Source organism: Ylistrum balloti, unplaced genomic scaffold, assembly GCF_031769215.1.
Source record: "Ylistrum balloti isolate Yb309-2 unplaced genomic scaffold, AGI_CSIRO_Ybal_v1 Utg370058, whole genome shotgun sequence".
Classification (NCBI taxonomy): Eukaryota; Metazoa; Mollusca; class Bivalvia; order Pectinida; family Pectinidae; genus Ylistrum; species Ylistrum balloti.
The window spans coordinates 247,236-259,892 of NW_026782107.1; the positions used below are offsets into that span (position 1 = coordinate 247,236).

At 34.9% G+C, this 12,657-nt stretch overlaps 2 protein-coding genes across 3 annotated transcripts; one reads left to right on the plus strand and one right to left on the minus strand.

The window, feature by feature from the left end:
• Positions 1 to 4,484: 4,484 nt before the first annotated feature.
• On the plus strand, positions 4,485 to 8,558 carry LOC132549486 (solute carrier family 52, riboflavin transporter, member 3-B-like). 2 transcript variants are annotated; one of them, XM_060213425.1, is made up of 3 exons: positions 4,485 to 4,518; positions 6,622 to 7,934; positions 8,221 to 8,558. In XM_060213425.1, the coding sequence occupies exons 2-3, from the start codon at positions 6,690 to 6,692 to the stop codon at positions 8,416 to 8,418; spliced, it is 1,443 nt and encodes a 480-aa protein (XP_060069408.1). In that variant the 5' UTR covers positions 4,485 to 4,518; positions 6,622 to 6,689; the 3' UTR covers positions 8,419 to 8,558. The 2 variants fall into 2 exon arrangements, with proteins under 2 accessions (XP_060069408.1, XP_060069409.1); XM_060213426.1 differs by having other exon boundaries at positions 6,645 to 7,934.
• A 3,127-nt stretch (positions 8,559 to 11,685) lies between these two features.
• LOC132549458 (uncharacterized) lies at positions 11,686 to 12,657 on the minus strand. Its single transcript, XM_060213402.1, has one exon. The coding sequence runs from the start codon at positions 12,655 to 12,657 to the stop codon at positions 11,686 to 11,688; it is 972 nt and encodes a 323-aa protein (XP_060069385.1).

Genomic DNA, 12,657 nt, shown 5'->3' on the forward strand with positions numbered 1-12,657 from the left:
CATAAAGCAGAAGAGCGTTAATTCCAAAAAGTCTCTATATTCATTTTATTATAGCTAGCTGATTGGCTGGAGTAAATCTGAATAGATCAATAGATAAAACATAAATGGACAATATGTATATTTCCACAAACGTGGCGCTAACAATAGGACAAATACGTATCTAAGATCTAGTGATATATATAGACGCCCCTTTCTTGGAAAGGTTAAATTTAGTTGAAGGTCATATCTCTGTTTCTGTGCAATATCTACTATAAATATTCAATAGTCGTTTAACATTATTTTTTTCAGTTTTTTGTTGTAATAAAATCATCAAAATCATACTTCAGTTTTATTGAATTTAATAACACAACAAATTCGCTGTTTGTATTGTTACGTATGCAAAGACACTTGTTTTTGAGGAATACAGATTAGAGAGCATTTCTGTGAATTATTATTTCTGACCTTCTCTATCTTGGTCGGAATATATTAACTTATCTATCACGTAAGTAAACTACAGTCTTCTACCGACACATAATTAGCTGTATTTCTTGAAAATGAAATATTTAAAACGTGGCCTGGACAGATTCATATTATGCGTTTATCTAAACTCAGTACATAGCGATGTAGACCTTATGCGGACATATGTAAGGCAGATCTCCTTTAAAGTTATATTATTAGTAAAGCTTCTAAAAAAACTTAGTCTACTTAGAAACCTCAAATTTAGTATCGACAGGAAGTCTCTTCAAACTATTTATTATACTTTCATAAGACCCTTATTAGAATATGGTGATATAGTATGGACAACATAACTTTAGGCCAAAGCCAGATGCTTGAAAATATACAGCTTGAAGAAGCTAGAATCACGACTGGGGCTAGCAAACTCACAAGCCTCGCTAGACTATATACAGAAACTGGTTGGGAACCCCTTACTGCTCGTAGGAAAAAAACATAAAATTATTCAGTTTCACATGGTCAGTGCCCTCCTTACCTAAATAACGTTTTAGCTGCTCGCCATTCTGATATGCATACTCATAACACAAGAACAGCTTACAATTTCTGTCAAATAAACTGTCGAACAAACCTCTACAAAGATTCTTTCCTACCCTCTTCTGTTGACATATGGAACTCACTTCCTGAAAGCATAAAATCCAATCCGTCAATTACTAACCTCAAAAAATTTCTAAACTCCGACACTCTCTCTACTCGCGCTGTCCCAAAACACTATTACTACTGCAGAAGCAGACATGACCAAATACATCACGCTCGACTGAGAATGAACTGTAGCTCATTGAATGCTCACTTATTTACTCGAAACTTAGCTGATAGTCCAATGTGTTCATGTAATCTGTCTACCGAAACCACTGAACATTTCCTCCTCCAATGTGCTAATTACCAGCAGCTTAGAGTTCAATGTTTTAGTCGCCTTCCTCTAAATTATAGTGCAAACCTTTTACTCCATGGTAGTCCAGAATTATCTGTTCAGTCCAATGAACTTATCATTGATTGTGTTCAAAACTTTATCATACAGACAAAACGTTTCTGAAGAAACTTGCATTTATTGCTTTCTTGTATCAGTGACTAATTATTTTTCTTTCTTCTTGTTTTCCTTTTTTCACTATATACAGTAAATATTTATATGAACAAATGTACAGTTCCAATACTTATATCAAATATAGTATGTATCTTGAACTCGGATTGTACACAACCTGCGTTTGTTCCTTGTTCCTTTTTACAGTTTGATGCCCAATGCGATGCCATTTAGTAATCACCATCCCAACCCCTGCACGCTTTCTCTTTCTTTTCCCTGCAGATTGTATATATATCTTCAATATAGTCAATATGGGTCCATAGCTTATATCTACATTAGGAGACGGATAAATATAAGTTCTATGTACTTGTTTCTGTATCCTATAATTAGTATCATTTATATGTACAACTGCTATTACCTCAGTAAAATAAAGTTTAAACCAAAGTTATAATTAAAAATTGTAATTTCGTGTTGAATAATAAGGAAATCTAACTGTAGCGTCTTTCTAACCAACCATTTGCACGCTGTACAATACTGCATGATAAATGATAAGGAAACAGAAGTATTTTTTTTTTTAATTTTTTGGCTGAATTTTAATTATAATTTTATTTCAATTTTAAATTAGATCTTTGGTATCAACAATTTTTTAATTCCAAGTATTATGTATACACCGTAAAAGTCTTGTCTAGATTTTGCCAGAAAAGAACTCGTAACGAATTGTTATGAGTTTGGCATCTAGTCACTAAACCCGAAAAGACGTAATCCGACTTCCAATTTGCAAGTATTATTTTTAAACTGATACTGAGTATCTGTTTACGACAGTTTCCAAGAACTGCGGAAAGTTTTCTTCATGCTATGCATATCTATTCTAGGTAATTGGTTTTGAATCAAATTCCTTAATAAGATATTTAAAACTGGATGGATCAGTTACAAAATGCATTACTTCAGGGACGGTTGGTTTTATATACGACATTCTGACAAAAAAAAAAAAAACGATCAAAACCCGCTGTCATTGGTCGGAAGGTTGTTATGAACAGACATATGTGGAAAATCAGTCGGTGGTGTAATGTAATGCATGGTCACAATTTGTGTAACAAAAGTTTGAGAAAAAATCTGTCATACTTGTACAAGATACACTGTATACGAGGAAGAAAGTACTTTAACCGTGTATAGTTTTGTAATATATTATCTCCAATGGTTTACTTTTGAGATGAATCTAAAAAAAATTAAAATAAAAAGATAAATAAAAAGAACGGTTAACTAAAAGGATACAAATTCATTGGTGAATACTGATGTTACCTCTATAATGATAAAGTCATAATTTTTTGTCCTTTTGGGTTTGAAAAACTTCTGCTTTCTGCCTAACCGAATTAAACCAACCAGGAAGTAAATGAAACATATGTCAACTGCGTTTTCACTGACTACCAGCCTTATTTGATCTGGATTTTTAGCGGACAGACATAGCTACATGGGGGAAATCCGCGGTCTTGTTTCGCATTCACAGTTTGCGGAGTTTTCGGGTGGCGTATTTCTCCCTTCACTGGTTAAGTATACCATACAAGAAACACCGTTACAGGCCAGCAAGCCTCGCCGGACATTTAACGGAGACGCTCCATAAAATAACCTTTAATCTGACACCATTTAGGCCCGGCTTTAAATAATAGGATATAACCACATATTAACTTTACTAAGTCATACAAGTTCAGTGACTTTGACCAATGTGACAGTCACATTCACAGATAGTAAGTTATAGACGCCATGGCAGTAAAGTTATCATCATTGTATTAAACATGGACTAATTTTGGTTACAAAAGGACCAAGGAATATACGTAATAGGTTATACATTCTAGTTTAGTCTTAAAGAAATTTGGTAATCTGGATGTACAAAGGATTTCAATGAAAGAAGCAACCTGAAGATTACTTACACAGAAGGCTTCATGGAGATTTTTGTGATTTAAAATCGTTTTGTATTTCAGCATGAAATGTACAAGAACATTATACAAAAACACACAAATGAATAGCACCTTTTAAGACAAAAAGATAAAAGAGTGCCAAATAATATATTTAACTGCATCATACAAATGTTTTGTCCTTTCCAAGACTCGTCAGTGATCCCATGGGCCTAATTTTTGAAGTTTAGGAGAGGACGAACACTATAGACCCATAATTCAAGGAATGTCCTTATTTTCTTATATCAGATAATTTCTGAAGTCAAGTACATGTGTAAATTCTGAACCGAGTCACTGTTCTATTTTTTGAAAGTGGCACGCAGGTCATGGAAAATGTTAAAATACGGCCTGCCAAAACGTAATAATGCCGGAAGTTAATCTTGTCTGCGTTAAGGATAACAATACATATCAGAATCCCATTGATGAGCAAATATTTCTTTCATGCAAAGTAATGCTATAGAGGTTTTAGAGGGGAGGGGAGATAATCGGGACCATCTGGCAGCGACAACAGAAATAGAACAGTGACATGTGATGCAGTTTAACTCATTGCACTGCATATAACGATCATGTTTACTCATGTATTTCCTCTTTTCAATACATTGACCTTTGACCTTTGATGGGCACGTTATTGTCAGTGACGTCATTCATAATCAATTTTATAACGTGTCGGGTTTAGTCGAGGCCACTGACATTAACAATAATTCAGCTTGAAATTTAAATGATAAATGTACGCCCGGCATGCCGTAACTGAATATAATATCGCAATGAATTCAATCGTGATTACAAACTGGTGTCACATGCTGCATCGCGATCGTTTGTCGTAAATTTATGTTTTCAAATCCGACACGGTGACCAAACAGACATTATCAGTTATATGACACTATCGCACGTGTGATAAACAAAGTAAATAATATGTAAACAAACAATGCATTAACCCAGACTAGTCCTAAGTCTAGCTTTAATAGCCAACTTCCGGTACGTTTGTCGCTCTCACGTGCTATTATAACAGTAATACATACAAAGCCAAGCATTCGGATGGACACAGACATCAACTGAAACAAGGTAAATATTTCATACTTAAAATTATAACATAACTAGATTTTTTCTTCTGTACAACTTTAAAATTAAAATCGTAACGTTACATCAGGACATCAGACAGACATACCATTTCAAAACGTATTGTATGACTGTATTTACACAGTATCTTTCACTACAAGAATTTATATCATCAGTTAACTGTATGCCAGTTATCCATAAAGCAATGTATTTAGTGATAATAACTAATATATACAGTGTATTCTGCAAAAAACTGTTGTACTAACTAACATATACAGTGTATTGTGTAACAGATATGTTAGTACCCGTTGTACTAACTAAGATATAAAGTGTATTGTGTAACAGATATATTAGTACCCGTTGTACTAACTAACATATACAGTGTATTGTGTAACAGATATGTTAGTACCCGTTGTACTAACTAAGATATACAGTGTATTGTGTAACAGATATGTTAGTACCCGTTGTACTAATTAACATATACAGTGTATTGTGTAACAGATATGTTAGTACCCGTTGTACTAATTAACATATACAGTGTATTGTGTAACAGATATGTTAGTACCCGTTGTACTAATTAACATATACAGTGTATTGTGTAACAGATATGTTAGTACCCGTTGTACTAATTAACATATACAGTGTATTGTGTAACAGATATGTTAGTACCTGTTGTACTAACTGAGATATACAGTGTATTGTGTAACAGATATGTTAGTACCCGTTGTACTAATTAACATATACAGTGTATTGTATAACTAAGATATAAAGTGTATTGTGTAACAGATATATTAGTACCCGTTGTACTAATTATGTATATATACTACCCGTTGTACTAATTAACATATACAGTGTATTGTGTAATCATAACATATAGTGTATTGTGTAACAGATATATTTATTAACATATACAGTGTATTGTGTAACAGATATGTTAGTACCCGTTGTACTAGTTAACAAATACAGTGTATTGTATATTGACTAATTTATTTATAAATGTATATATACCTTAACTATCGTATTGTAATCATTAATTATCCTGTATTCAAGAAATCTCCGGTAAAACATTTAATGTATCTTTTCCAATTTTAACGACTGTGAATAAGGAAGTTAGTTTCGCCATCATCATCAAGCCCCATACATAAATGTGTATTGTTACTTTGAATCTTCTAACAAATTTAAACAAATTCTACTCATATTATACCCTGTCTTAATACTTTACTTTTCATGTACTTTAACATAATTCTCTGCTCATGCGATATCAAATTAAGACGACACATACAGCCGGAATACATCTCACCGAAACATCCTGGGCGTTCCAGTGAATACATATATCTGGGTCATAGATGGATTCTGCACAAGCTAGGATATCATATTGTTTTTTTACAAAAGGATCTACTTAAGTTCTTATAGAAATTGTACGCCCCAGTTGACCATATGGACGAACATACATTATTTTGTTTAAAGAAATTCTATATAGATTTAGCAAGATTGATAAACAAGCGTTGACTCGACCGGATATTAGCCGAACTTAGCCGAACGGTGAGAAATATTTGTGTGTATTTTAATATAGCTAAAAATCAACAAGAAATAAGCCGAAGAAAGCAACGGAATTCCGATCCCAGCAGATATTATACGTAATCACGAACAAACTTATGTATTTACGCAATACTTCGCAGAAATATATGATGCAAACAGTAATTGAGTTCCGGATTCTCCAATGTGCTATATATAGATAGCCTAATATTACACTGGCGCGTTATTTTCCCAACCAACTTTGCCTGTCCAAGTTGACGTTAAGAGAAATATTTTGTCGTTGAAAATGGTTTTTTAAAATAACCAGAAATCGTTCTAAAAAGACACAAAACAGCCAGAAAAATCGCTAACTTGTGCAGAAAATCCCTTTAAAACTCAGATAATCATTCAAATGACAACGAGCACCTCCGTACAAACATTTGAATAAAATTATCCAATGGCATTTTTTCTGATCTGGCCCTATATATTGTGACAGAAAACAACAAATAATTACATTTTTTTTCATTCTTTTCTTTCTTTTATATACATATTTAAACAAAATTGTAATTATTGTTAATTTTGTCTAACGTATAGGTACGCCTTGTGACTTGTTTCAGGACAGAGTCAGCATCTACAAGTAAGACTCAATTTTACCCTTCATCATGACAGAAGGAAAGTGTTGCAACAGATTCGGCGAAGTTAATATCTTCGTGTACTTCCTTGTTGCCCTGTTTGGTATTGCATCATGGTTAGCCGTGAATGGATTATGGGTAGAGCTTCCTGTTATGGTTCCTCATTTACCCGAGGGCTGGAAACTTCCGTCGTATCTAACAGTGATAACCCAACTAGCAAACATAGGACCCATTCTCGTGACAATTTGGTATGTGTGCTGCAAATCAACTGTCCCAGAGAAGACTTTGGTGTATGTAATATTAGTTGTAGGGGCAGCCTCGTGCCTTCTCCTGGTGTTCTTCTGGAAGAATACCTCTTATATAGCAGGGACGAATCACAGTTTGGCTTTGCTGGTCCTGCAGTTTTTTCTTGCCAGTGTTGATTGCATGTCTTCTGTCCTGTTTCTTCCCTTCATGTCGACGTTTAAAGCTCAGTATATGTCCGGTCTGTATATTGGAGAGGGTCTCAGTGGATTGATACCAAGTCTAGTAGCATTGGGACAAGGGGTCGGCAAAATGACGTGTCAGAACATCTCAGTTATATATACAACTACAAATATATCTCACAATGAAATTCTACCAGTATACCAAGATCCTTCTTTCCCGGTGGAACATTTCTTTTACTTCCTTTTCGCGATGCTGGTGATGAGTGGGACTGCGTTCACACTGCTGAATTATCTACCGTACTGTAAAAGGGAACATGTTACAGCTAAAGAGCCTGTCGAAGACGACGACACCTTCACAGAGAGCTATACTTTAAACAATGATTTTTCCCGTAATTACACGACATTTTCTGACACTCTTTACAATCCATCTGCGGTGGAAAGTTCTAGTCAAACGCTGTTGATCAACAAAGGGAAACCCCGTACTCTCGATATTTTTTCTGATAGTTTCCACCCAACAGTTCCTTACCAAAGGAAAATTGAACCGAAGACATATGTGTTCCTCCTCATCATGATCGGTTGGATCAACGCTCTAGGTAACGGTGTTCTCCCCTCAATACAAACATACTCGTGTCTTCCGTATGGCAGTAATGCATATCATCTTTCTGCTACTCTGTCCAGCATTGCAAACCCTGTCGCCTGTCTGGTTGTTTTCCTACTTCCGGTGTCGTCAACCCTTGTAATCGGTAGTATCGTTCTACTCGGTTCTTGTTTGGCAGCCTTCATTATGCTCACGGCGGTACAGAGCCCTACCCCAGTCTTGTATGACAGTGCGGCAGGACCGGGACTCATGGTAAGGAAAATGGAATGATCATTGATAACTTACAACACAGATCTACAATATAGCCTTCAATAAAAGTTTCATTTACCATCCCCTACCCCCCACCTAAATTTAGAATTGAGTGTGTTGCTTTACTGAACGTTAAATTGTTCCTACATGATTTCATAACTTTCGATTTTTTAAAAGTTTACTTATATAGCAAAAATCAGATTGGATAATTTATTCAAAATGTTTTAAGTGATTTTTTTCACGTTTTCTTGATTTTGGTTTGTTTACATATTTTTATTTTCATTGAAAGGTGACCACATGGATTTTATTGGTTTTATCAATGACCTACTCAAAGGTATCCATAGCAACGCTCTTCAGAAGCGAAGGCAGAAAAGCTTTGTTTTGGTGCGGAGTAGTGACTCAGATTGGATCTACTTTCGGAGCCGTAGTTACGTACATACTGGTAAATGAAACTGACATATTCCAAAGTGCTCCTGATTGTCCTTGACGTTGTCACCTTTTAGAAGAGGCTTCGAGGTCATCACGTAAAAATGATTGAATTATGCTGTGTTTAATTCATTTCTTAAAATTCAAAGTTGATGTAGTAGTACTTACTTGATAAATATAAAATCTTTTCATTTCAAGTGATATTTTGTGGAACGAGTTTTGGGAGTTTATCTTCAAAATAAAATGATTTAGGACAGAATAAAACGGATCCATCCTCTTTGTTGCGCCATCATCAATTTATGACATGACGCCCCTGTCCATATCATTACAAGTAAAAATATTTCATTAAAAGTATGTTTAAGTCAAATTACATTAAAATAGCTTACTGGTGCAGACAATGAAAAACGACCCAGGGTATAAAATACTATGTAAATATATACCTAAAATTTACATGGGAGAATTAGTTGAATGACAAGAAGATTATGTGAAAGATAACGGAAGACCTGCTTAATACACGATCAATGTATTTAAAGATTAACTTCTACTAACTGTCAATGCCACTATTAGCTAGACGTTATAATTCTCTCAGGTTTATCGGACAGAACGAAATATAAAAAAAATATGATAAAATGAAAATTAACAAAGAAAAAAAAAGTCCATTTCATGACTCTTGTGAAAAAATATACCTTTATTGTATTAATGTTTTCGACTTGAATTTCAATTTTTAAAAAAATGAAAATTCATAGGTATAAGTGTATTGAAGATTTTTCTTTGCTGGGCCATACCACGCACAAAAATTGTAAAAACCTCCATATAGTCAGTGACAGGTGATTTATTAAGAGAGAGAGAACACAGTACAGTAGATACCAAATGTATACGTAGAATTCGGTCTCACTCAATTTTTTGCCAAAAAAACGCCATGTGTACTTCGTAAAACACATGGCAGTGGTTTTCATTAAGATTTCCAAAGTCAAAGCTATCATCTCGAAAAAAGTGGTCCACCCCTGATCGATAAATACTTACCAACAACACACATATATCTGTCTGGTCATCCTCTGTTGATATTGTGCAATAGTGTTGATTTTCGTTTATTAATGACGTCATATATCTCTGCGAGCGACAAAACTGTCTATTAGTAACTGACGATAAACCGGGTAAAAAAACGCAATTTAAATTTATGTTTTGGCAGGTTTTTTTTTTTTTTTTTTACCTCATTTTGACATATCTTCGTTATTTCGCTTTTTCGTCTTCTAACTTTGGCGGGCTTACCTCTGTTTCCTCATTTCGCATTTTTATCTGTCGTCTTTTCGCAGAATTTTCAGACACAAGACACCGTAAATTGACCTGACATGTTCCACCGAGGCTACGGATTTTAAAGTTAGCTGTCTAAGAATAACAAATCCTACGGTTCAACTCCGTGGTTTCTTTACGCAGTATTGTATAATATATAGGTATATCTTTGTAAAGACCTAAATATGTTAAATATGCTACACATCCGTCCAACATAAAACATGGATAGATATCAGAGACAGTTCTCAGTTGGATAATGTATAAATAGTGAATTACGAAATATCAGCTCCGTACGCTTTAGTGCTGTAATGTTGAGTGTAAGCCTTAATCCTGGAACAAACCATCTGACACAAGTAGCGTGTGACACTCTATGAGAATACCTTTCTCATGTAAAACGTATATAGTTTTGCTTCGATGACCATACGGGATTAAGCAACTTTGTGATAGAAGATGGTAGTCAACCAATCGCTCAAAGTACGCAAAGAACATTTTGAAGTACAGAGAAAATAAAAACTTTCCTTATCTTTATTTAAATAATTATTTTATTACTCGGAAGTGGTTGAGAGAAATTTAGTTTATTTCATTTTAATTAATTGCATGAAAAATAGTTTTATAAAGGCTTAGCACAATTGCGTGATTAAAAGAAAGTCCACACTAATATTATACAAGATATTTACTATACAGATGGACTCAAGCGTATAAGTTCACTATATCTTATCATGTTACGAGATACTTTAATTCGTGTGTAACAGCTGGCTTCTGTAGGGGGCCATTTATATTCGTTATAGTATAATGAATACATGATCTACTGCGTTCAAGGTACCATACTATTACGCTTTTGTTGAAAATGTGTTAAGCACAACCACACTCACCGACTTTCTATGACCCAAGGTACAAATAATATCGGGTTAAATCCCAAACACTACACAATACACCAAATAGTCAACATGTAAACATTTATAGTAACACTCCACTGTATCTAAGAGATCGCGGTAAGATCGGAGTATTGGGACCTAAACATTCATTCGTCGACAATGATCGTCAGTAATGATTATGAAACAAGGTAATAAACATTTGTGTCACCCTGGTCAGCTTGACGTAGGTCAATACCATGACCTGTTGGGTGAGAATTTTACTGAAATTATTTGACAAGTTTCGATACTGAAGAAATCTTGAGCTGTTTGTTTTTAAAATGTTTAAAAGAAAAAAAAAGAACATTTGAGTGTGTCAGAGTGTACAAGTTACAAATGAAATTGATTATGATGAGTCTTTACCCTTTAAAGCTCTATTTCAAAAGGTTATGATAGATATTTAGTCACTTTTTGTGGGCAACACTGACATGTTTAATTTGTAAATCTGGAAACGGTCATTTCTTTCCACCTCTGAATAAGGAATTAAAACCCAGTCACTCTGCTCGACTGCGACGGGACCGTTTTTGTACCCCTGGACCGTCCCCACTTTCGTGGTTTATCGGTAAATGAAAAATGTTGGCTGCAAAATAACATCAAATGTTTTCTTTGGAGTTGAAACACTGTCAAAAACGAGAACAAATATTGCAGTTCGTTTTTTATTGTTTTTATTTCATGAAATTAAGATTTTAATACAACTCAGTACATTCTCTATATTACAATTTCCTTGTAACAAAGTAAAGTTTGAACAACCAACGAAGATAATGCTGCACGTTATTGAGTCCGACACGGTTGATAGCAAGTACAGTTCACCCATCCTTACACCCGGAGACCAGAATATTGAAACAAAAAGCTTATATCATAACATTGATAAAGTAACATAGAAGTTATCATTTTAACACATCGTGTAAATCATTATTATTTATAGCAAATGACATTTGAATACGTAATTAAATCTTTAAAATACCAGGTATATCAATATTCAACGATGTATCGAAATGTTTAAGTTCGTTAAAATTACGATTATCAAAAGTAAAAAAATAAATATTCTTATTAAGATGTCTATATCATTGTTGAGTAAATATGACATAAGATATCTATACGTCTATGTTCTAACGTTTGAACCACACTTATCCACATTGAAGAGAACTAACGGCGTCCGACACACAGATCGTATTCTCCGATACATCCATCTCCCTTTCATTCTGTACATGTTGACGATAATGCTCTGGCAACACAACAACGGAGTTATCTCCCATCCGGAAACGGTGACACTGGTTTCCGCAAACAAGTTGAATCACAGATTTATATGACGGTGGCGGTGTTGCTGATCCTGCGTTTCGATTGCTTGACAGTATATTGGTTATTCGACCTAGGTTCAGAGAAGGAAGTGACGATAGTGGATGACGCCAGCTGGTTTTACAGCTGCTTTTACATGTATGTCCAAGAAAGAATTTGAAAATTGCTTCCTTTCCGCAGTCATCAGACCCGAAAGTACCTGTCAATGAGTGAATTATCGGAGCAGTTAACTGGAACTTGTCGTTTGTTTTAACACCTTTTAAGCCTGTAACGATCAGTTTACCACGTGACTTATGATAAGTGTAATGACAGAATGCCTCCAAATACTCAGGGCATCCATTTTGTATAACACCATCTTCATTAATAAATGTTTGAAAACGTCCATCAATGTAACTTTCGAATACAGCGATTTCGTTTTTCCTCAATTTCCGGTTATGACCGTCCGACATTTTGAATTGCCTGTTAAATGTTGATACCGTTTCGATCGTGGTCATAAAACATTGAGGGAATGCGATGTTTTTGAACTCTGCAGCAAATGCTTCTCCGAGCGCTGCACTCTTGGTATAAACCGATGCTCTGTGGCTCCAAATATCACCCGCTGTATTGTCGTTGTTATTGCGATAAAACTTCACCGCAGCCTTGATTGGATCAGCTCCAATAGGATTGGCCAATGACATTAGGCCTTTAAAAACGATCATGGTTCCTCCAACAGCTTTCGGTGTAAAACTGAAGTTAGCAAACCTTTCATCCGATGATGTAGTAGATGAATATGTCTCGTTACTCAGTTTGATGAAAGCCGTCAT